The sequence below is a fragment of the Chionomys nivalis genome, chromosome 9 (assembly GCF_950005125.1).
Source record: "Chionomys nivalis chromosome 9, mChiNiv1.1, whole genome shotgun sequence".
NCBI classification, from domain to species: Eukaryota; Metazoa; Chordata; class Mammalia; order Rodentia; family Cricetidae; genus Chionomys; species Chionomys nivalis.
This window is the reverse complement of record NC_080094.1, coordinates 10,353,315-10,377,920: the sequence shown is the minus strand read 5'-3', so window position 1 is coordinate 10,377,920 and position 24,606 is coordinate 10,353,315. Positions and strand designations below refer to the sequence as shown.

The following is a 24,606-nucleotide window of genomic DNA, read 5'->3' as shown; positions in this document are numbered from 1 at the left end:
GAATTAGTACAAAAATGCAGTTTAAAAATTAGGCAGCATTCTCCTCTAAATGGTGTTCACTGCTCAAACATGCTCAGTCAGACTCCAGCAGTGACAGAATGATTGTGAAGCTAAGAACTGAGACACCGAAGAAGACCAAAGTTCTCTGCTGCAATGAGGTGTGTGGTAGCAACGCTGTCTCTACAGTGACTGATGTGGCTACTTAACTTCTGCTCCATGTACCTGACATTGAATATTTAATGATAGGTTCAAGAGAACAGATAGATTCCTCCGCACTTAAAAACAATTGGAGGGCATTATAATCTTATGACTTTGGCTTAAAAAAATTTTAACTGGACACTAATAAGTTTTCTAGTTATTAGGGATGAAGAAGTAATTTCCCCATGGATATTCAACAGGTTTTGGCAAAAGGGAACACAGTAGTGGCCTTAATTGGAATTTGTGCTATGAGTCCAGCTATGGGACTACTTGGGATACTTTAATACTCAAAATAAGATTTGAATCAATATTCATTCCTGTTACAATCACCCAGAAAGAGGGAAATGAACATTAAGACTTTCAATTTCTTTAGCAGCCAAAGTAAGGTGGGAAAACAGATATCCAGATTGTGTCTAAGTCATGATACACACCCATAATCCCACCACTCAAGAGGTGAGGGCAAGAGGACCAGTAATTCAAAACCAGTCAACTACAGAGGAAGTTGGAAGTCAGCTTGGGAACTATGGTACCTGGACTCTGTTCACTAAATGTGATTATCAAGTAACCTAGAGGCAGATTTCTTGCAAGGGACAGGCAATCTATCTCCTGTATTTATTCAAAACCTAAATCATGTTACATGACCTGAAACTATGCTACAGATAGAAATTCACTGACTTTTAAGGGTTAGAAAAGGTTGATAATAGAGTACTTGCCCCAGTTGCATGGAGCAACTTATCCTTCGTTTTAACAAGTAGAACATTTTTCTGGATGAAGAAAAATAGTATACATTTGTGTTATGGTGGCAAGTTTGTTGAGGTATTGAAATAATGTAAAAACAAGCATTTTGAGATAAAACAAGATAAAATGTTCTTTCCAACAGAAGTTAGTGCTCAAAAGGAAAAAACAGAACAGTAGCTCTGAGCCAACTGCTGCCAAGCTCTTTTCCACCTCACAATGTACACTTTGCAGTTTGCTTTCAGTGGACAAGCATTCTCACCAGGCTAAGTCTGTGTGCAGACAGCACTACTTTATCTGGTTCAGAAATCTGAGATGTACTTTAAGGTCAGAGATTTTATTTTATTTTTTCCAGTTCATACATAAACTGCCTATAAATGTAATAACCTTCCCTTTCTAGCACCAAGGTAGAAAGAGCACCAACCTAGTTTTACAGAGTATTTCATTTCTTTTTCATAGAAACTCCGAACAAACATATCTGATGAAAGCAGCAACATTTTTTTACACAAAACCTATATACATTTATTTATAGGTCTTAATACAGCACAATGTACATGAAAATTGAGAACACTGCTCATTAAACCAATAGCTTTAAATTTTAATTTAAAACATATAAAATGGAGTTTCTCCAGAGAAATGATCCGTAGGAAATGCACCTTACCTTTGGCTCATGTGTTAAAAGAACATTGATAAAAATCAATGACTTGGACTTCTCTTTCTTTTAATTGAAATGAACACAGAACTTATAAGTGAATAGTTTCTTTTATGTCGTAGCAAAGAGAGTCAATAATCCTTTCAGGAAAGAGACTATTTCATTTCCTCCCAACTTGGATTCACCATAAACTCGATCCACAAATGATATTGGAACCTGGTTAAAAAAATACACATACATTAAAGTCAGTCTTCAAGTGATGACATCACCAATTAGGGTTACAGCATTACAAGAGCAAAGCCTCAACCCACAGCACCAGTGTGACATGGACACTGATAGTCGTAGTTCTTCAAGTAACTGACCTTTAGCATATTCATTATCTAAAACTAAGCCATCTAACCCAAATCTATAGTTGTTTGAGAAGCACTGATTCCCCAATGTGATGTTTGTCCATTCAAATGTCAGGTTGTACTTCCAGAAAAACCACACTTAAAAAAAAAAAAAAAAACGACTTCACTTTAACGATCACGATAGAGTTAAATTACAAATTTCCTAATGTTCATCAGGAAGAGACATTCTGGGAGGGGCTGTTTTTCTTGCTATGAGTAAGAGTTTGGAATTAGATATGGGGTTGTCTCTAATAACTCAGCACCTAGCCTGAAACCTTGCCTCCAGCTGGTGCTCTGTAACTCTGGACATTTACTAAAAAGAAAAGCAGCAAGGAGCTCATACTGCCAAGTTAACTATTCTGAAGGAGGAGGTACAAGAAACCACACCTTGGTATAAATCGCAGTAGGTCAGACACACCCATCTGAATGTTCACGTTGTAGTATATGGACACTCCAAATAACCAGAAGTCTAAGACATGGACAACTCAGCACTAGGAAAGCTGTGCTTTTGTAAACCTGTTTCTGGGGAGTAGGACATAGAACAGTCACTCACCTCACCGATGGTGTAATTCAACTGTCTTGCTCGAACGATCATCTCCATCTGAAAGACATATCCTTTGGAGACACATTTTTCTATTAATTTCTGTAGAACTTCTTTTCGGTATAATCTGTAAGAAAACAGAATATTTATAAACATATGGACATGTTCCTGTCATCCAGATCCTGAACTTTCACAACTCACTGGTGTCTATAATCTAAAACTCAGTAGTCCCTGCTACATAGACAAGTTCTCAGAGTTTGTGATCATGTGTCTTGGGCAAGAATTACCTGCTAAGAGCCTGGAATACTTTTGGGAAAATGAGTTATTTGTAGCAAAAATAATAAAACCCCAGAGACAGATATTGGGGTTCAACCTGAAGAACAGAAAAGCAAAGCAGCCAAACCACTAGAGAGACCTTTTAACTTTACCAAATCTTCAGACCAAAGGGGTGAGAGCTTGTCTCCACTAATCCTCAAACTCCATACTCCACTGACTTCCTATCTTTTCCCCTTCATATTCCTCTCTCTGCCTAGCCATATCATTCCTGTCTCTACCTCCCTTGTGCTGGAATTAAAGGCGTGGGATCCCAAGTGCTGGAATCACTTTTGGGTGAGCTCTGTTTCTCTTTTAGACAGATTCAATCTTGTGTAGCGCAGGGTAGCCTTGAACTAACCGAGATCTGTCTGCCTCTGCCTACCCGAGTCCTGAGATTAAAGGTGTGTGCCACCACTCCCTGGCCTGTATGATTGACCAGTGTGGCTGCTTTGTCCTCTGATCTTCAGGCAAGCCTTACCTATTAAAACACAAATATACCACTATAGTTCTTAATGTCCTTTTGAGATTTATACTATCAGAAATTATGAAATATGGTAAATTAGTCACCCCATACACAAGTACCGGTACTTTTGAAATTACTTTTGAAGTGGACATGCCTGAATGGCAGAACTGAGAGATGAAGTTATGACATGTACCAAGGTGATGAGCAGCCCAGCAGTTAGCAGGCTTGACTACATGGGTTAAGGTCCTGAGGACAATGAGGTAGCCCTAGGAAAAGCAGCTAATACTATAGGTGAGCTAGGTTAGACTAGGCATCACAGGATGGAGGCCAGCCTGCAGACACCTGAGAACAATCGAGGTCACAACATTTGCTGTATGCAAATCCCTTAGATCAAGCACATCTTGACATTCAAGCAAGTGGCTCACTCAGTTTATAAAGTAAGATGGGAAGACACGTGGGGAATAGAATCCAAGCAGCAGGAGGCGTCAGTCTTTAGAAGGGGTTTTATTTATTTAAAACTGTAGGCAGGAGGGCTACAACTTCTTTTTAGATTTTAAGTCTCTCTCATGTGCACACACATACACACTGAAGTGACAATTTGGCATAGCTATATTCTCTAAAGATCAATGGAAGAAAGTCACTTAGATACCAACTCTTCCTCCAGTCTTACCCTAGGCTCCTGTATCTTTTAGATTTTAGGATAAAACAGACTACACAGACTCATTTATAGAAAAGCAGGAATGGTAAGGGCTGCAGGCTTTTCTGCAAAGGATGCTGTGGTTGGGATATGCACATGCTGTTCTCCAGAGCGCACCAGTAATAGCCATGCTTCCAATGGGCAGCCAAGCCCAGCACTGAGGCCAAAGCCCTAGATTTGACTTGGAAAGCAGGAGTCTAACACACTGCCTTTAACAAGGTTCTCTGGAGTTCCAGTCTGCCGACCAGTCACTGTGGAAGGAAAGCTCTTTTTTGGGGGTGTGGGATGTTGAGACAGGGTCTCTCTATGTAGCCCTGGCTGTCCTGCAATTTACTATGTAAACCAGGCTGGCCTCAATCTCTGAGAGTCTCCTGCATACTGGGATTAACATGCTCAGCTGGGAAAGCAGTTCTCCTAACAGCTTTTCTTTCTTTTTTTTTTTTTTTGGTTTTCAAGGCAGGGTTTCTCTGTGTAGCCCTGGCTGTTCTTAAACTCACAGAGGTCTGCTGGGATTAAAAGTATGTGTGACCACTGCCTGGCCTCTTAATGCAAGGAATCAAAGGAAAATTTCTAGATATAGAAGAAATACTGTACCTGAAGCTTCCTGTTAAGTCTGACGCTCCTGGTCTCAGCAAAACCTGAGTTATAAAATTGGCCCCACGGCTGCCAAAAGAATCAGATTTTCATTATTAATATATTTAGCAACAAGAGAAACAATGTCACAAATGCTAGTCATTAATAAATGTGATATCAGTTTCACACAAAAGTTAATTCTCTAAAACAGTGCAATGAGAATGAGATCTGACACTTTTCAGGAAAGAGTAGGATTTTTACCTTTGTAAGTAAGAAAGTAAGATAGAGAAGAAACCTGAAAGTGACTGCCCTGCCTTCAGGGGGGAGATTGCTTACCAGCATAAATACAGAAAGGCCTGGGCTCCATTCCCAGCACTGCATGGACAGTGGTGGTAATGACTGCCTGGGTTACAAGAGACACCGAGTCTCTCTTTCTTACACACACACACACACACACACACACACACACACACACACACACACACAACATAACTCATTCCCTACCCCAAATCAAACTTTAGATAGGAAGAAAAATAAGTCATTTAAACCCATAAATGCTTTGACAAGAAAGATTTGATAAAGTTTGCGGGTAGAAAAAGATAAAAGTTTCATAAGAAGTGTCTTTTTCAGATTTCAGCAGAGACTAACTTTACACCTAGCATGGTGGTTCAAGTCTACAATGGTAGTGGCTCAGGAAGCTAAAGCAGAAGGATCACAAACTCTGAAGAAAAATAGCATAAAAGCGGGATGGGAGGTGGGGTGTGCTCCAGGTAGTATCTGGATACCATACATTGTACTCTGATACACTACACACTGACTTAAACTGAAAATGTATTCTCCTGGTTTTTGGAGAGAAATTAAAAAAGCAAGGTGCTGGAAAAGTGGGTGGGGTGGTGCTAATTCCATCAAAGGGGTCATCCCATTAGCTTCCAAACTAATCAGCTCCCAAAGACTCCAAAACACTGGGGTGGGGGTGGAGGGTCTCATTTAACATAGGAATTTGTAGGTAGCAAACACTCAATCCACAAGAATGGCTCTAGACTAACAGACCCCACTGCTATATTAGCATTTCAAATGGTGCGGAGAAACCCTATCTCAAAAAACCCAAACCAAGTAAACAAACACACCCACACCGTAATGTTAGAGACAGCAGCTGGGATGATGGATACCAATGAACATTTTTCCAGTTTCCAGTTGCATCTAAAATCTGTGATACTATTCCAAGACACAGTGCCCCCCCTCTAAAACAGAAGCTTTAGAGAGCTTATGTTTCACTGTTGTGGTACTTTATTTTTTGTTGTTTTTTGAGACAGGGTTTCTCTGTGGCTTTGGAGCCTGTCCTGGAACTAGCTCTGTGGACCAGGCTGGTCTCGAACTCACAGAGATCCGCCTGCTGTGGTACTTTAAATGAGAATGAAGTTGTGGTATTTAAAAGAGAATGACCCCACAGATCTATACATTTGAAGACTAGGTTCCTAGTTGATAGAACTGTTCAGGAAGGATTAGGAGGTGTGGCCTTGCTGGAGAAGGGTGTCACTAGGGGTGGGCTTTGATGTTTCAAAAGCTCATGTCAGTCTGTCTTGTTCTTTCTGCTCCAACTTGCCTGCCTGCAGGCCTGCCTGTTGCCATGCTTCCTGCCATGATGATCATTAGCTGTCAGCAAGCCTTCAGTTAAATGCCTTCCTTTATAATTTGTTATGCTAATGGTGTCTCTTCACAGCAATAGAATACTACTGAAGACAGAAGTGTCTGTCTGTATTACTGTGTAAGATTATTTTTGGTTTGGGCTTTTTGTTTTGTGTAAGAAAAGGTCTTTTACTCAGGCTAGTCCTGCCCATACTTCAGTGTCTGGATTATAGAAATGGGTTGTTACATGTAGTTGATATGCTAGGGACTTCCAGGGCTTCCTATATATTAGGTGATCATCTCCAGCCCCAAACAATGTTTCTATTTTGTTTTATTTTCTATTTATTTAAGACAGAATCCTGTTATGCTGCCCAAGTTGGTCCCAAAAGCCTGTGTTTAAGTCATCCTCCTGCTTCGCCTCTGAATATGGGGGGGGGGGATGACACACACAACAGGCACCTGGCACACTGCCCAGTGATGGTGGATTTTTAATGAACGAGTGGAATCCTTGTATGACCTTGAATTAGAATGTTTTGATTAAAATGTGTTAAGTCACTCAGTCTGTGTTTGAATTCATTATGGACCACACTAAGGAGACCAAGAGCCTATACAGTACAGACAGTTAACTACTATCATCAGATGCAACTAAATGCCATGACTAAAAGGGGTACTCATGATTAGACTTCCCAAATTTGAATTAAAAGGTGAATGAATGAATGACCAAGTTCAAAATGCCTTTAGAGATTAATATAACTCATTTTCAGCCTCAGCTGAGCCTGCCTCCAACCTCTGGAGACTCCCAGTCATATAGTCTGTAGAATGGGTTTGAGAAGGCCAGAGTAGCAGTGTGTGTTCCTCTCCTTCTAAGATTTTAGTGTTTAGCAGTATTGAAAACTACTACTTATCCAATCTCTTTATTTCACAGAAGATTAAGTCTCTTAAATGTTTTAAATGACTACCCCAAGATTCCACAAGTGAGGTGAACTAATCTTCAATTAGATGAGGCAGTGACAGAAGATATTACTGGTAGGTACAACTCTCTCCTTCTTATCACCCTGACCGAGTAGGGTACACTAGGTATCTAAGTTTCTTATGGGTTTTCACACCAAGAGCCAGACTATTATTCCCCTATTTGTTTATAGAAACACTGATCTACTGCTTGGAGCCCTAGCAGTAGATGAAGGGCATGGAGAAATGGCTCAGGCAGAAAAGTGCCGGCCTCAAATGCTTAAGACACCAACCAGTGGGATCCTCAGAATCCTCACTGAAAGACAGGCAGAAACCCTATCTCAAAATAAAGGTGGAAGGTGCCTGACACCTAAACACCTGTGTTGCACATATCCCTGACCTGTCTAAAACACACACACACACACACAGAAGTAGCCATCAGAACTGAGATGTCCCAGCCAACCAACAGCACCAACTGCCTGGTGCTATCTTAACCAACCCTGTGTTGAAAGTTGAAGGAAGCGAGCTGCAGGTGCAAGGCCAGGGGAAGGTAGTGGAGGGGCTGCCAGCCAGCCCATGGAATCCTAATCAACTTGGAGATGGGTTGTCAGACAGTTTCAGAAAAGTAGAATGCTGGCTATACGATGAGCAAACTTTTAAAAAGGCAAATATACAAGGTAACACAATATTGAGAAACATAATTTTAATCAAGATCTGTCTGACTTAAAAGCTGCTATCATCAAGTGCTGGGTTTACTAAACACAGTTATTCCCAAACTGTATTATACAAAACTGCAGACCAGGGCTATCAAGGGTTCTAGTAATAGTGCTGATTTCTCCCCAAACAATCAAAGAAAAAACTCTTAGCAAAGAAAAAACTGTAGGTAAGACCTTATCTGGGAAGTTTTGTCAGCAGTCATAGCCTGATCCTACAAACCCACCAAAGGCCCTGACTGTGGTGACCCGATCCTAGTATTCCATCCATTTCATAGTTTCCCTGTAGAGAAATCACGTAGCATGCACACATACACACATGTACCTGATTAGCTTTCTTTTCAAATCCCAGCCATAAACACCCCCATTTCCTTTGTAGCGAGTTCCAGAGACAATATCAAAATTACCCTCCTTTTGTTTCCTGTGGGGAAAAAAGTTAACTCAGATAAAGTTCTTAGGCTTTCACCAGGCATCTTCACAAACCTCACAATCACGTTTTAAGGGAAGCAGAGGCAAAGCACGAAGTCAAGCAGACATCCCAACTGTCCAAAATGAGTCTTTCAAATCTAAACTATCTTGAATTTTACTAAAAAAATTTTTTAAAGTTTTTTGAGACAGGGTCTCTCTGTGTAGCCCTGCCTGCCCTGGAACTTGCTCTATAGATCAAGCTGGCCTTGAACTCAGAGAGATCCACCTGCCTCCCAAGTGCTGGAATTAAATGTGTGTGCTAACATTGACTGGTGAGTTTTATTAAAAATTTTAAAAAGTTTTATGTGTATTGGCATTCTGCCTGCCTGCATGTCAGCATACCATGTCTGGCCAGAAGAAGGAGCTGGGTCTCCTGGAACTGGAGTTACAGACTGGTAGTAAGCTGCCACATGGGTGTTGGGAATTGAACTCGGTCTTCAGGAAAAGCAGCCAGTGTTTGTGACCAGTAAGCCATCTCTCCAGTCTCTTTATTTTTCTTATACTGGAGCATGAGCCCAGGGATTTATTTTTTTTTAAAATATTTATTTATTTATTATGTATACAATATTCTGTCTGTGTGTATGCCTGCAATCTAGAAGATGGCACCAGACCCCATTACAGAGGGTTGTGAGCCACCATGTGGTTGCTGGGGATTGAACTCAGGACCTTTGGAAGAGCAGGCAACGCTCTTAACTGCTGAACCATCTCTCCAGCCCGTGAGCCCAGGGATTCTATCTGCTGACTGCACCACATGCTGGCTCCAAGCCCTTCTCCACTGTCCAGGCCTCTTCTGCAGGAAAGGCCAGGAACCTCCAGGTTGTTGTTCCTTATACAAAACAACAAGACATCCATTTTCCCACTAAGAGTTTTGTTGTAATCATTAACTTAGAATCCAAATATGTATCAGCATAAATCAATAAAAACCCTTCTAATTCTTAGACCAGGACAAATAACACTAATAATAATAAAAACAAGGGCTCATTATATAGTCTAGGCTGGCCTTGAATTCATAGCACTTTTGCGGACAATGCTGAGATTACAGACGTTGCAGGTGTGCCTAGTACTTCACACTCTCCACTCCCTCTCCCGTGTGCTGAGACAAGGTCCATGTAACCCTGGTTGTCCTAGAATATTACGTTGACTAGGCTGGCATTGAACAACAATTATCAGCTTGCTTCTGCCTCCCTAGTGCTGGGATTAAAGGCTTGTGCCACTATGCCTAGCAAGCCACTCTTTTTTTTTTTTTTTAAGACAAGGTTTCTCTGTAGTTTTGGTGCCTGTCCTGGAACTAGCTTTTGTTGACCAGGCTGACCACAAACTCACAGAGATTCGCTTGCCTCCCGAGTGCTGGGATTAAAGGCGTGCACCACCATCGCCAGGCAAGCCCACTTATTTTTAACACTTGCAAAAATAATCCAATTCAGCTCAGATACTGGTTGTTTTTTATTACCTTGATAGAAGCTAGAGTCATTAGAGAAAAGGAAACCTCAACTAAGAAAATGCTTCCATCTCAGACTGGTCTGTGAACAAGCCAATTGGGTATTTCATGACTGATGATTGCTGAGGAAGGGCCTAGCCTGCTGTGGCTGGTAACATCCCTGGGCAGTAGTTTTGGGGTACATAAGAAAGCAGGCTAAAAGGTTAGTTATACAGTGTTCCTCTATGGCTTCTGTTTCAGTTCCTGCCCTGACTTTTCTCAGTGATGGAATGTGACCTGGGATGCAAGATGAAATAAATCCTGTTGTCAGGAGTGTTTTGGTACCGCCAGCTCCCTAATAATTTGGCTCAGGCTTGCTCCCAACTAGCTCTCTAAGTTAAATTAACATGTTTCTATTAATATACATTCTGTCACGTGGCTCTTTACCACTCCTCCATTTTATATGTCTGACTTCCTGTGTCTTACTGGCAAAATTCCTGAGCCTAGATTCATCCCCTCCCCTCCTCAGTTCCTCTCTTCCCCGGAAATCCCTCATAACCTCTCCTGCCTAGCTATTGGCCATTCAGCTTTTCGGTAAACAAACCACAGTGACACATCTTCACATAGTATAATAAAAAATTCTGAAACAAGACCCTCTACTCCCTAAGTTTCTTCTGGTCATGGTGTTTATCATAATATAAACCTGACTAGGACAGGGACGGTTTTCACTGTCCCTCACCTCAACAGAATCACAACCAGTAATGCCCAAATAAAATTTCTTTAAAATAATCAGCATGCTTAGACTTTCAAATGGAATACACTAAAACGGCTAAGACAAAGCTCACGCATCTTGACATATTCCCACATTACTTCCTAGAGAGGCTCTGTCTATGACTCACCTCCTTCAGCAGCACCGCACATATCCGGCTTATCATTTTACTGGTTCTTTAAAAGCCTCCACCTCTGACAGACTTAACCGGTGACAGGCACCTTCACGATCACAACAGGATGGACTTCTCTCATGCTTTACTGGCCACATGGAAATTGTTTCCTTTAATTCCCTCTTTTAAGCTGTGGCTGCTGACTGACAACGTAGTGAGGGATTACACTGTGGAATCAAGATGCCTAGAATCCTGGCAACTCCTGGACAAATCCTATGGTTTATGGTCTTTGACTATAATAAGTCAAGCCTAATTCTAGACAACAAGGACTTCATCTTTTCCATGTCCTGAAAGAAAAGAGAATAGAGCCACCCACTGATGGTTCCTAACGGCTCCTAACATAGGTCATTTAGTCACAGGCCTGTATTTATGAGTTTCAAATCTCTATAGTTAAGTTTTGATAGAAAAGTTAAAGTGGCATGTATATTTTAAATGAACAAACTGAATTTTCAATTTCTAGTATTAGAAATATTAGAAACAAGGCTGAAAAGATAGCTCAGCAGTTAAGAGCAGTCAGTGGCTGTTCTTCCAGAGACTCTGAGTTCAATTCTTAGCAACCACATGGTGGCGTACAGCCATCTGTAATAGGATGCCCTCCTCTGCTATGCAGGGTGCTCATGTAGAGCACTCGCATGTAAAATATAAATTTAAAAAAAGGGCTGTTTCCCCCCACACACACCAAAAAAAAAAAAAAATACTAGAAACAGTACCTACCTGATAAATTCAGGAATAAATTTGGGCTGAAATTTGGAAAGAATAAACAGTAAGTCAGCGACATATGACAAGTCTCATAAATACCTAATCAAGAAAGGCAAACTAGGTGCGGTAGTGCATACCTATAATCTTAGCATTCAACAGATAAAGCAGGGGAATCCCCGCACCCTTCAGACTAGTCTAGATGACATAGTAAGGCCAGCTCAACACAGAATAAAACAAAACAGAGAGGTAAAGGCCACTTACATGGTGTGAGAGGTCAGCATCCATAATGATGACATAGTTTCCTGTGGCATGTTTTATTCCATGAATATAGGCAGTTCCTAAAAATGAAAGTAGTTAGACCCATTAACAAAAATAACCAGAAGGACCTGGAGAGCTGGCTTAGTGGTTAAGAGCATTGGCTGCTCTTCCAGAAGACCTGGTTCTAGTCTCAGCACTGGTATGGCAGCTCACAACCACTGTAACTCCAGCTTCAGTGGATCTGCTGCTCTGTTCTGGCCTCTGCAGACAATTCATGCACATGAGCATAAACATACATAGAGGCAAAATACTTAAAACAAAAACCCAACCATTCCTATATTTAAAATTAGCAAAAAAAAAGAGAAAAGTTTTAATACAAAAGTCTCTCTTTTTTTTTTTTTGGAGGAGGGTCTAGGTGGGGGTTTCACTTCTTAAACTCAAGAGATCCTTCTGCCTCAGTCTTAAGCTGCTAAGAGCCACCATGCCAAGCTTCCAAAGTTTCAGATTATATAAACAAATCATTATATGTTTATGCTCCCTGTCGCCCCACCCAAAAATAACCCCCAAACACAAAACCTTCTTGCTAACGCTTTAGTGTCTTCTTGAGACAGAGGCCAGGTTTCTCAGAGTTCCATATGTACACATCAGCTTCTAGCCATGCCATCTTATCTATTTCTTAAACCTCAAATATATTCCAATGACCCCCCCCCCACACACACACACACTTCCTGACCCTCTAACAAGCTACTGTGCAGTAAATAGCACCAGGTGTCAGACTATACCACTCATGCCCAGGGAAGGCTCTGAATTCCTGTGACTACAAGGCACACTGGCTGTATAGCCCTACCTCAATCTTTCACTACTCTGCCCCCACCTTCCCGTTGCTCTAGGCATTACCTTCTGGTCCCAGTTTCATTTCCCAGCCAGTTTCCCTCCTGTTCTTCCCTCCACTCCAAGTCAGGTTCCAAAGGGGCTGTCTACTGAAGGTCAACTGCAATCTGTCAGGTATACTAGGACCCCCTGAGAGCACGTGGCCAGGGGCCCAGCTATCTTATTTTGCCATATCTGTGTAGAGTCTCCCATTCAGGGCTTGCCTGACTAGCTATGTTGGGATGACTGGGAACTCCTGCACTCTTTATCCCGAGCACTATCACAATCCACAGCAGTCCAGTTTCAATGACTGATACCAGCAGAGCATTTCAAAATGAGAGACTTCTTGACTTTTTTTTTTTTTTGAGACAGGGTCTCACACTATGTTGTCTGGAATTTGTTATGTAGACCAGGCTGGTCTCAAACCCATAAATATTCCACCACCTGCATCTACTTCCCGAGGGCTGAGATTAAAGACATGCACCACCAAACGTGGTTAGGGAGGTTTTTCAATGTCCCAACTACTGAAAACTGACATGTTTGAGGTGACAGAAATGCCAAGTTCCTTATCTGATCCTTGTACCCTGTACACAGAAGCTAGCGTCACAGTGTGGACAGTTACTAGAGATCAATGAAAGCAGAAACAAGTTCTAAAGACAAAACATCACAAACATCTCATTTAGAGCGCTGAGCTTTCCTAACAACTCCGATGACAACATTGACTCTAATGTTTTCACTGATTGTTCAAAAACTCTGGCTTTTTTGGTGGCATTTTCCAGATCATTTCAATCTCAGAGAATCTGTGGACTTAGAAGCTCAAGCATTTGATGCTGCTAGCAAGTTCATTCTTCAGGACAGAAACCTTTTCTTTTCTCTTATCCATGTGTGTTTGAAGTATGCATGCTTTCCCTCTTTGTGGGAATGAGGTATGCATGTGTAAGCATGTAGAGATCCGAAGTCATACTCAATCCTTCTTTTACCTCATTTATTAATGCAGGGTCTCTCAATCAAATTCAGAGCTCACCGATATGGCTAGTCTCACTCCTTGTTCTGGGGTTGAATTACATATAGGTGAGTCACCATGTACACTCAGAATTTCTGGAGATCTGAACTCTGGCCCTCATGTACGGGCAAGTACTTTCTTTAACTATGGAGCCATGTCCCCAACCTCAGGATAACAGCTTCCTCTGTTAAGGACTATGAATTGAAGGCATTTCAAGTTTCCTCTCAGAACCACTGGGCTCATTTGAAATACTTTAGAACAATGAGCGGTTTTCAAACCATGTGGGTCTCAACCATTTTGGGGATCAAATGACCCTTTCAACAAGGGTTTAGTATCAGATATCCTGCATATCAAATATTTACATTACAATTAGTAACAGTAGAAAAATTAGTTATAAAGTAGCAAAGAAATAATTTTATGGTTGGGTTCGCCATAACATGAGCAACTGTATTAAAGGGTCAAAGCATTAGGAAGATTTGAGAATTACTGCTCTAGAATGTTCTGTTTAAGGTGAAAACTTTTTCATTCTTAGAAATAATCACCTTTTAGACTTACAATTTAAAGACTTTGCAAAGTATATACTGATCCCAGATGTACACCCTCAGACACATTCCCGGGCTCTTCCTTTATCTAGGCTACATTATACAGAACCCCACTTCCTAGATTCTTGTCCCTTGTGTTCCAGAGTTTTGGGAGGACAAGTAAAGAGTGCCAGGAGAAACCAGGAACATCTAAGTAATCCCCTCTGCATGGCATCTAGCGTCAGCTGAGCAGCTCCACACCCACCTTTGCCCTCCCCACATTCTGTTCCCTCCCTCTAAACTAACCAGGTTTCTGAGTCCTACCCCTCTGCACCCTCCAGCCTCCTGCCCACTCCAGCCCCTCACTAGCCAGCTTTAAATCAGGCTTCTGAACAATGTTTTCCTTGTTAACTAGAACCCCTGTACTAAATATCTGATTTGGACAGAATCACAATGGCTTATGTTTTGCTGAGTCGGTCCTGATTGATACAGGCAACCCAAGTGAAACCAGTAGGATGTTGTGGAGATCACTCAAGGCTGACTGTACTAGAGTCTTTTTCCAAACTGGGAAAACAGCGGCAAATATGACTAGGGCAGGTAACAGGAAAAGGTTAAAGCCCCTACCTACCGAGGCCCAGCTTTTTCTCCCGTGGTCTTAGGAGCTGCAAGAAAAAGAAACAACATATCAACACAAAAAGACAAAAATATTTAAAATTTTTTTACTCCTATAAATGCATACTCAAGACTATAGTTTCAAGGATCATTTCTTAAGTTTGTTACTATAAGTGCAAACTCATTCAAAAAGATTAGTTGACATTATTAGACCTTGAAGCAGAGTATATTCAATATTTTTGCCCAAAGTTAAAAAGGCGTTTAGGGGCTGGTGATGAAGCCTACTATCACGGAGACCCTAACCCTCCTCAGCACTGTGTAGACTACAGTGTAACACCAGCAATCGCTCTGCTCAGCACTGTGTAGACTACAGTGTAACACCAGCAATCGCTCTGCTCAGCACTGTATAAACTATGGTGTAACATCAGCAGTGCCAGTGTTTGGGAGGCAAGAGTTCAAGCTCAGAAAGGCTGAGCCAACCCAGACATTAGGATGTCTGTATCTAACAACAAAGCAAGAAAGTAGCCATCACACCAGCTAGTTCAACAGTGTCTCTGCAGCTCTTTTCTGTCTTCTGTATTCCTTTACTCCATCTTCTTCCTCTTCCATGCAGCTGCCAAGACTTACAGTTTACCCACCCTGAAGTCTTCTTTTTAAACCTTAAAAAAACTGTCCTCAAACTTAAAACAAACAAAACTCTAAAACAACAAAAACAAATAGTCATAAAATAATGAACATGTTAGTTATAGTTGTAAGGTTTAGACCTGCAATTCCAGCATCTGGGAAGCTGAAGCAGGAGAATTGCAATTAGTTTCAGGCCAGCCTGGGCCCTGAGGGGGGCAGGAGGAGAAAGGAGGACTGTCTGGCTATCCAGGGAAACAATGATTATAAATGCAAATTTTCTCCTTGTGTTTTGTTTATTGTTGAGACAGCTTCTGACTATGTACCTTTGGCTTGCCTGAAACTTGCTGTGTAGATCAGGTTGGTTGTGAACTCAGAGATCCACTTGCCTCTGCCTTTTTCTTGAGTGTTGGGATTAAAACAGTATACCACTACATCCAGAAAGGTATGTGTTGAGGCCACCATGGACAACTTAGTGGTAAGACTCTTGTCTAGAGATTTGGGGATACAGCTAAATGGTAGAACAGAGCATCTGCCTAGCATGTGTGAGGCCCTATGCTCAATTTCCCAGTACCACAGGGAAAAAGCTCGAGTTTTCCTATGTTGAGCAACTACCATTTCTTAAAAGACAAGTATCCAGAGAGTCTCCAGAGACTTATGTTTCTCTGACAATGGTTCTCAATCTTGAAAAGGGACAATGTTGTCCCCAAGGGGACATGTAACAATATCACATGCATTTTAGGTTGCCAAAAAGGGAGGGAAGTTGCTACTGGCATTGCTGTGGGATAATGGTATTGTATCCTGTGAAAATTTGTCACTTGTATTTGTTTAATAAAATGTTGATTGGCCAGTAGCTAGACAGGAAGTATAGGTGGGATGACCAAAACAGGAGAATTCTGGGAAGAGGAAAGGCTCAGTCTGCAGTCCGTCACCCAGATGCAAAGGAAGCAAGATGAGAATGCCTGATAAAATGTACCAAACCATGTGGCTAACACAGACAAGAATTATGGGCTAATTAAAGATGTAAGACTTAGTTAATAAGATGCCTCAGCTACTAGGCCAACCAGTTTATAATTAACGTAGGCCTCTGAGTGTTTCTTTGGGACCAGGTGGGACAGAAACCTCTGTCAACATAGCATCTTGTGGGTAGAGGCCAGAGATGCCACTAAACATCTACAATGAACAAGGCAGGTTCCCACAGCAAATCATTTAGCAATGTGCGCAAACCAAGAGACCCTGGACTGCAATGAACTGCAAACACAAATGACACTGCACAGCTAACACCAAAACATGTTTTATAAATCTGTATTCAACTGTGTGCTTTTGGTCCAAGCTATCCAAAGTACAATTCACAAATAAAACAATTCACAGCAACTGTTAGTGAAGCCACAGCTACACCGTATCTTTCTTTGCAGGTGTACATGTGTGTTTGCATGCTGGGGTTAGAGGAACTTCTGAGTTGCCTGATGTGGGTACTAAGATCTGAACTCAGGTCCTTACAGAAGAGCAAGAGCTTTCCTCCAGCCCACACACCCCTCTCTCACCCTCATACTTAAAATCTATAGTAAGAATATCTTCTACAAATTAAGTTTAGAACACCTTTTAATAATTATATTAAGAATATCTTCTAGTAAGATCTAACTCTGTTTTAAAAAAAAAATACCAAATTCATGAAGCCACTATAAACTTGCCTCTGTGTCTGCCCAAGTCGCTCCTTCAGGAGGACAGGCCTATGGTGGAGTGAGAATGTCAAGCCTGGAAGTTTGAGATTCTGGAAGTATTCCTCCCAATCACTTTATAGGAAGAAATGTAACTGCCTCAAGCCCTGAAGTCACTCCTGTCTCTCTGCCAACAATCACCTTTCTTACCTACAATTTCCGAGCTGCAGGCAGCACTGTGTACAAAGCATATGCAGGCCCAGAGAAGGGAGTGAACAAGACAGAAACCCAAGAACTATTTCCTGATCAGCTCTATAACATACCCAACACAGTATCTTATTTCAATATTATAAGAAAATTTATCTTTAGAATCTATCATAAAGCCAGAGGTCAAGCCCACTTTTTTGTTGTAAAATTACCACTAGTCCACATATCAGATACATAATTTTGATCTCAAAAGGGTCTGCTGCCTCTCTTCTTTCCAGACTTTGCTCCTTACCACCCTTCCCCCACAGAGAAAGGAAAGGGTCTGTGACTTACAATTCTGTCTGGCCCATAGATCTTTTCCAGTTGTTCAGCAACTTCTCTTGTCCCATCTGGGCTTCCATCATCTATGATTATAATTTCATAGTTGATCGCACTAAAATAAAATTTAAATTTATATTAATGTTGGGCGATAATCTCTCAATTTTTAAGTTAAAGTCAGGAGAGTCAGGATATTCAAGGTCATTTCAGCTCTAGTGATTTTCACAGACAGCCTGCAATACCAGAGATCCTATTTCAAAATAAACAAAGTAAAACAATACTTTAAATGATACTAGCAAATTTACATTAAAAAAATCTGGAATTTATCTGACTTAATTTTACATTTATTTATTTATTTATTTTGGTTTTTCAAGATAGGGTTTCTTTGTGTAGCCCTGGCTGTCCTGGACTAGGCTATCCTGCAACTTAAGAGATCCACCTGCCTCTGCCTCCAGAGTGCTGGAATTAAAGGTATGAGACACCACTGACTGGCTGTCACTCTTAAATTTACTTTCCATTATATTCACAGAATAGTTTCTACTCTAAAAACCAATAAACATTTGTTGTCTGGAGGATAAATCCTACCTGATGTACACATAATCACCATTACCCACCCACCCCCTTTTATAAGGCATAAAGGGGAAGGAAAAGGAAGCAACACCTTCCTCTTGCCCCTGTTTGGTTGGAAATCAAAGGAAACAACAGACTGTTAAAGGTTGTGAAAGTTAGTTTTGGCAAACTTGGCAGGAAAGAAACAAAACCTCAAAGTCAAGAACAGGTACAACAGGGACTGGGGAGATGGCTTGGTGGGTAACAGTACTTGTTATACAAGCAACAGGACCTGAATTTAGATCCCCAGCAGCTACAAGAATGGGTATAACTAAGCATTCCTGTAACTCCAGCACTGGAGGTGGGTGGGAGGTTGAAACCCTCCAAATAAGAAAAGTTCTAAGCCAAGAGAGACCCTGTTTCAAACAATTCAAAGTGGAGATTGAAAGAGAAAGGCAGCAGGTGCTCTCTGCTCTGCCAACTGTGTACACACCCAGCCCACAACACACACAAGAGTAGGGACCCTGACCACAGCAAAAAAGATGTTGATTTTGGAAAAAGGTGCGTCACAAAGTGAAGCCTTTTTTTGTTTGTTTTTTGGTTTCTCTGTATAGCTTTGGAACCTAGCCTGGAAATCAGGCTGGCCTTGAACTCAGAGATCCACCTGCCTCTGCCTTGATGCCACCAATGCCCTGTTTTCTGTTTGTCTGGAGTGCTGTGATAAAGCATGCCCACCACTGTCTACTATGAAGTCATTCTTTTTTTTTTTTTTTTTTTTGGTTTTTCGAGACAGGGTTTCTCTGTGGTTTTGGAGCCTGTCCTGGAACTAGCTCTTGTAGACCAGGCTGGTCTCGAACTCACAGAGATCCGCCTGCCTCTGCCTCCCAAGTGCTGGGATTAAAGGCGTGTGCCACCACTGCCCGGCTGAAGTCATTCTTAAGCAAAATTTCTCCCTTCCTGATTTCAAACAAGCCAGAGGGTCAGGTAAATGAAAAAACCAGAACTACATCTGAGATGTAGCTATTCCTATTAAACCTCATTTTGATTGCAGAACATCCACTTCATTGGCAGATTTCCATTCTCTAGCACAATTGACTCCCAAGCCACAAAAAAAAAAAAAAAAAAAGATACCCCAGAACTTTTGAAGCAGAGGCATTCCAGCCCAGACCTAGGTTACAATGTAATGAAAGGGAGCAGGGAACTGCAGTGGGGAGGTACAGAGTGTTGGACACATAAATTAAACAGGGCAAAAATACCGTAAAATCAGCATACAAAGTCAAAGCATATTAAAATGTTTCGGTTAAAATCTCTAATTTGGAAAAAGCTGGCAGAACCAATTTAAAAAATAAAACCTAACGAAAAAAATATCTATTACCCATGGAAGGGCCACTATATGCAAAGTGATTTTTATTCAGATATAATCAAAAGAGCACTCCTAAGCCTGACCAGTGGTGGTAGCAAGCCTTTAATCCCAGCACTTGAGAGGCAGAGGCAGGTAGATCTCCAAGTTTGAGGTCAGCCTAGTTTATAAGAATGAGTTTCGCCGGGCGGCGGTGGCGCACGCCTTTAATCCCAGCACTTGGGAGGCAGAGGCAGGTGGATCTCTGTGAGTTAGAGACCAGCCTGGTCTACAAGAGCTAGTTCCAGGACAGGCTCCAAAAACCACAGAGAAACCCTGTCTCGAAAAACCAAAAAAAAAAAAAGAATGAGTTTCAGGGCAGCCAGCGCTACAAAAAGGAAACCCTGTCTTGAAACACCAAAACCTAAAACAAAACAAAAACAACAGCAACTCCAAATAGACAAACAACATAACAACATCAAGCCCAGCAATCCTGGCCATGAGTGGTGGTGCACCCTTCAGGCCCATCCAGCATTTTGGGAGGCAGGCTGTTGTGAGTTCCAGGCCAGACAAGACTATGCAGTTCTGAGATCTTGTCTCAAACAAACAAGGCTGTCTATGGTTTTTGCCAATCAGTATGGTGAGTTTGGGCTTTCTGTAAAGAGAAACTACGCATCAAGCATTTTGTTTTGTTTTTCTGAGACAGGGGCTGCTAATGTAGCCCTAGCTGAACCTGAATTTGCTACATACATTCTGTCTGCCTCTGCCTCCTTTGCAGCACCCAGCTTGGCATTTTTTTCTGACTGCTAGACAACATGGGCACAGCGTCCTCGTTTGTCTTTAAAAAGCAAAGGCCAACGAAAAAACAAAAAGCTCCGTAAACAACCTGTATTCTCTGACAAGACTAGTCTAAATAAACAGCGCTCTGCTACGGCATCCTACCTAACTTGCAAAATCACGTTTGTGTACGTTGATAGGAAAAGATCGCCCCAAATTACCATAGCATCATGACACTCATCTGCCCATCAAACAACTGTCTCCGTACTGCTCTCAGGAGGCATTTTATTTAGTTTACTTAGGAGACCTTTATAAAAAATTGCGTAACACTTCCAATGTCAAAATTCCCGTTTCTAAGGGACAGGAATGGGCTCAGTAGAACACTGCCTAGCACTGAGCAAGGCTCAAACACACAAACTAACAAGACCCAGTTCCTAATGTCGGTGCCACAACAGCGCTGGGCGAGGGTGCTCTCTGCCTGCTCATCAGCACTTCCCTGACAGCGCAAACATCAAGCTTACGTAAGCGCTCGGCCCCGGGGGTGCGGGTGAGAGCGCCGGCTCGGGACGCCCGGCTCTGGCGGCCGATCGTGAGCGCCTGGAGAGGGATGAGGTCAGGTTTCAGCCTCACCCCCGAAGTAAAAGCCGAGCCAGTCCTTTCACGAGAAAGGCGGGGGTGGGGGAGCGGAGGCCACAGCGAGCCGTCATTAGTGAAACGCAGATCTCGCCAGAGACCTGAGCGGGAAGGAGAGACGCACGGGAGACAGCCGCGGGGCTGTCCGCCATGGCTTTCGTCGCTGGGAAAAGCCTCGAGCAGGCTCGGGCGGGAGCCGAGGCCGGGCCTCAGTGGGTCCCCTCGCGCGGCCAACCGCCGCCGCGCAGCCCGCGGCCGGCAGCGCGCGAGAAGCTTCTTCTACCTCTCGGAGAAGCTCTTCACCAGCAGCCACACGATGAGCGGCAGGTTCTCGCGCTCGTTGTAGGTAGGCAGAAGGACCGAATACTTGTCCTGTCGCGAGGATCGGGCCTGCGGCGGCCGCTGAGACACAGCACCACGGCGACTCGCCCCCGTGGAGGCCATGACGGGTCTGCGCGAAGCACCGGAAGCGGAAGTGCGTCACCCGGCGTGGAGCGTACCAAATTCCGGGGCCCGAGGGAGTCTTGGCTCTCCTAGGCCTCAATGTGGTTCCCTGGGAAGACTTCGATTCTGCGACTGTTTCAAGTCGCCTCCGAAGGTGTCCTCCGGAAACACCCGTTCGTTTCATTTCCTCAGGCTCTAGGAAGCGCCTTAGTCTTCCCCGTCGCTAAGAGATGGGTAACAGGAAGCGGAAGTCACTTCCAGGCTACTTCCGGAAGAGACTGTCATGGCCGCCCAGGAGGACGTAGCGGCGTTACAGGATGAAATTGCCCGGCGCGAGGAAGAGCTGGCTTCGCTGAAGCGGAGGCTGACTGCAGCCCTGGCGTCTGCGCCGGAGCCCGAGCTTCCGGTCCCGTTGCCGCCGCTGCTGCCCAAGGCCGAGCTGTCGCGGGCCGAGATCCTCCGCTACAGCCGGCAGCTGCTGCTGCCGGAGCTGGGCGTGCGCGGTCAGCTGCGCCTGGCGTCGGCTTCGGTGCTGGTGGTGGGCTGCGGCGGGCTGGGCTGCCCGCTGGCGCAGTACCTGGCGGCGGCCGGCGTGGGCCGCCTGGGGCTCGTGGACCACGACGTGGTGGAGACGAGCAACCTGGCGCGCCAGGTGCTGCACGATGAGGCGCGGGCCGGCCAGGCCAAGGCTCGCTCGGCGGCCGCCGCGCTGCGCCGCCTCAACCCGGCCGTGGAGTGCGTGGTGTACGCGCGCGCGCTCAGCGAGGCCTGGGCGCTCGAGCTGGTCCGCGCCTACGACGTGGTGGCCGACTGCTCGGACAACGTGCCCACGCGCTACCTGGTGAACGACGCGTGCGTGCTGGCCGGCCGGCCGCTGGTGTCGGCCAGCGCGCTGCGCTTCGAGGGCCAGCTGACCGTCTACCACTGCGACGGCGGGCCCTGCTACCGCTGCGTCTTCCCGCGGCCGCCCCCGGCCGAGACGGTGACCAACTGCGCCGACGGCGGCGTCCTCGGCGTGGTGCCCGGCGTGCTGGGCTGCGTGCAGGCGCTCGAGGTGCTCAAGATCGCCGCCGGGCTCGGGCCATCCTACAGCGGCAGCCTGCTGCTCTTCGACGGCCTCGGCGGCCACTTCCGCCAAATCCGGCTGCGGCGTCGCCGGCCCGACTGCGCCGTGTGCGGGCAGCAGCCCACCGTGACCCGCCTGCAGGACTACGAGGCCTTCTGCGGCTCCTCGGCCACCGACAAGTGCCGGGTCTTGAAGCTCCTGGGCCCCGAGGAACGGATTTCCGTGACCGATTACAAGCGGCTTCTGGATTCCGGAGCACCCCACGTGTTGCTGGACGTCCGGCCTCAAGTGGAGGTGGACATCTGTCGTCTGCCGCACGCCCTCCACATCCCTTTGAATAAGCTGGACCAGAGGGATGCCGACAGCCTGAAGCTCTTAGGGGATGCCCTCCGGGAAGGGAAGCGGAACTCGGAGGAAGGGGCTGCTCTCTCTGTGTATGTGATTTGCAAACTGGGGAACGACTCCCAAAAAGCCGTGAGGGTCCTGCAGACCTTAAAGGCAGTGCCAGAGCTAGACTCTTTAACCGTTCAGGATATTGTAGGGGGACTCATGGCCTGGGCCGCCAAAATTGATGAGTCGTTTCCACGGTACTGAGGGAGCCGCGTGCAGATCACATGGATGGTTGTGGTACCTCGAGGATGTAGGGAAGAGCCAGGATCCACGGCCTCTGAACAAATAGACTCTTGCCAGGAGGTTTTTGAGGAAGCAGGCTAAAATTGTTTGAGAGCTGCCTTGTGTCTGGGGCCCTTGTATAGTGTGCCTTCAGCATATAGCATGGGATGTGACCGGGTTTTTGTTTCTGCTCTGTTGCAATCACAATGCGCTCTGGACCATCCATTTTATACCTGGAATTAGGACGCAGTTTTACTTCCTCTGAGTCTAATTGGATTACTCACAGATGTTACACTTGCATTCAGCCCACTAAGATATTCTTTGGGAGGCTGGAGAAGTGACTTAGTACTGGCTGCCCCCTCCCATAGGGGATCACTCGTGTGCTGGGTCACAACTGTCTGTAGCTCCAGTCCCATGAGGTCAGATGTCTCCTTCCCTCTTCCAGCACCAGGCAGGATCTTGGTGCATAGGCAGGCATACACGCAGGCAAAACCACTCATAACGTTTTAAAATCAAAAAAAAAGTTTGAAAAAGATATTTGAGTCTTCTAATTAAAATGATACGATATACACTGTAGACATAGATAACTACGGATTGTTTCCATTATCTGGAAATTGGTCATTCTAAAACCTGCTATGAGTATCAAAGTGCAATCTTGATAGCAAAATAAAGGAAACTGATTTGTGGACCATCAGCTTCCCTTAGAAGTTGCTAGCATTTTTCTTATACTTAGCTTCTGTGTCCACCTTAATGGCATACACATGAGACATTTGCTTAACTGCATTGTGGTTGTCCTGCTTTGGAATCTTCTAGTCCAAGTTCCAGCCTTTTTTTCCTACCCCTTTTTCTGCTTTAATTTGGAATTTATATGTAGGTGTTTTTATGTTTGTTTCCAGGATAAACAGTTTCACTACGCCTGTTGGTGCAGGTCAGTCTGCCCAGCTACTCTAGAGGCTGCAGCAGGAGGATCACAAGTTCAAGGCCTATCTGAGTGTGTCCAAGGTCAGCCTGGGCAACTTAGTGAGACCTGTCTCAAAATAAAAAGTAAAAAGGGGGTAAGAGTCAGTGGTAGCAGGCCGAAGAGTTTGGGCTTCATTTCCAGTACCACAAATTGGATGAGCTGGCAGACAGTCCACACTACTTCCAGCGTGTATAACCAGGTCAGTGGTTTTTTTTTTTTTTTTTTTTTTTTGGTTTTTCGAGACAGGGTTTCTCTGTAGCTTTGGAGCCTGTCCTGGAACTAGCTCTTTAGACCAGGCTGGTCTCGAACTCACAGAGATCCGCCTGCCTCTGCCTCCCGAGTGCTGGGATTAAAGGCGTGCGCCACCATCGCCCGGCTCCAGGTCAGTGTTTTTAAAGACAGGGTTTTCCTGTGTAGCTCTGACTGTCCAGCCCTCAGTAGACCAGGCTGGCCTTGAACTCAGCCACTTGCCTCTGCCTCCCAAGTGCTGGGATTAAAGTCATGCACCACCACTGCCCAGTTTCTCTGGCATTTTCTGGCATTTTTTTTTTTTTTTAAGGATAAAAACACTATAGCTAGAAAAAGCCCTCTGCAGGCCAGAGTCACCTCTTTGAAAGCAGTGATAGTCTCCCCCCCCCCCTTTAAATATGAAAGGGATTAGTAAGAGTCAAAGCTAGGCCTGGCTTTACTTTTGGCTGTGAGACACTGTGTCACACCAGGTACCCTGAACGGCATGGTGGGCTGGAGCAGGTGTCTCATAACTTCTCCCAGTTACTATGCAC

The 24,606-nt window shown here is 44.2% G+C and overlaps 2 protein-coding genes across 5 annotated transcripts; one reads left to right on the top strand and one right to left on the bottom strand.

The window, feature by feature from the left end:
• Positions 1-1,637: 1,637 nt before the first annotated feature.
• Dpm1 (dolichyl-phosphate mannosyltransferase subunit 1, catalytic) lies at positions 1,638-21,479 on the bottom strand. Of its 4 annotated transcripts, none has more exons than XM_057780537.1 (9): positions 20,843-21,464; positions 17,459-17,558; positions 14,656-14,689; positions 11,637-11,713; positions 11,391-11,416; positions 8,176-8,271; positions 4,585-4,653; positions 2,528-2,642; positions 1,638-1,801 (listed from the first exon to the last, which is right to left on the bottom strand). In XM_057780537.1, the coding sequence occupies exons 1-9, from the start codon at positions 21,367-21,369 to the stop codon at positions 1,697-1,699; spliced, it is 1,149 nt and encodes a 382-aa protein (XP_057636520.1). In that variant the 5' UTR covers positions 21,370-21,464; the 3' UTR covers positions 1,638-1,696. The 4 variants fall into 4 exon arrangements, 3 of the variants coding, with proteins under 3 accessions (XP_057636520.1, XP_057636522.1, XP_057636523.1); XM_057780539.1 differs by having other exon boundaries at positions 21,025-21,269; XM_057780540.1 differs by lacking the exon at positions 20,843-21,464 and adding an exon at positions 20,739-20,836.
• Mocs3 (molybdenum cofactor synthesis 3) lies at positions 21,336-24,017 on the top strand. The gene has a single exon (XM_057780536.1). The coding sequence runs from the start codon at positions 21,469-21,471 to the stop codon at positions 22,843-22,845; it is 1,377 nt and encodes a 458-aa protein (XP_057636519.1). The 5' UTR covers positions 21,336-21,468; the 3' UTR covers positions 22,846-24,017.
• The last annotated feature ends 589 nt before the right edge of the window (positions 24,018-24,606 follow it).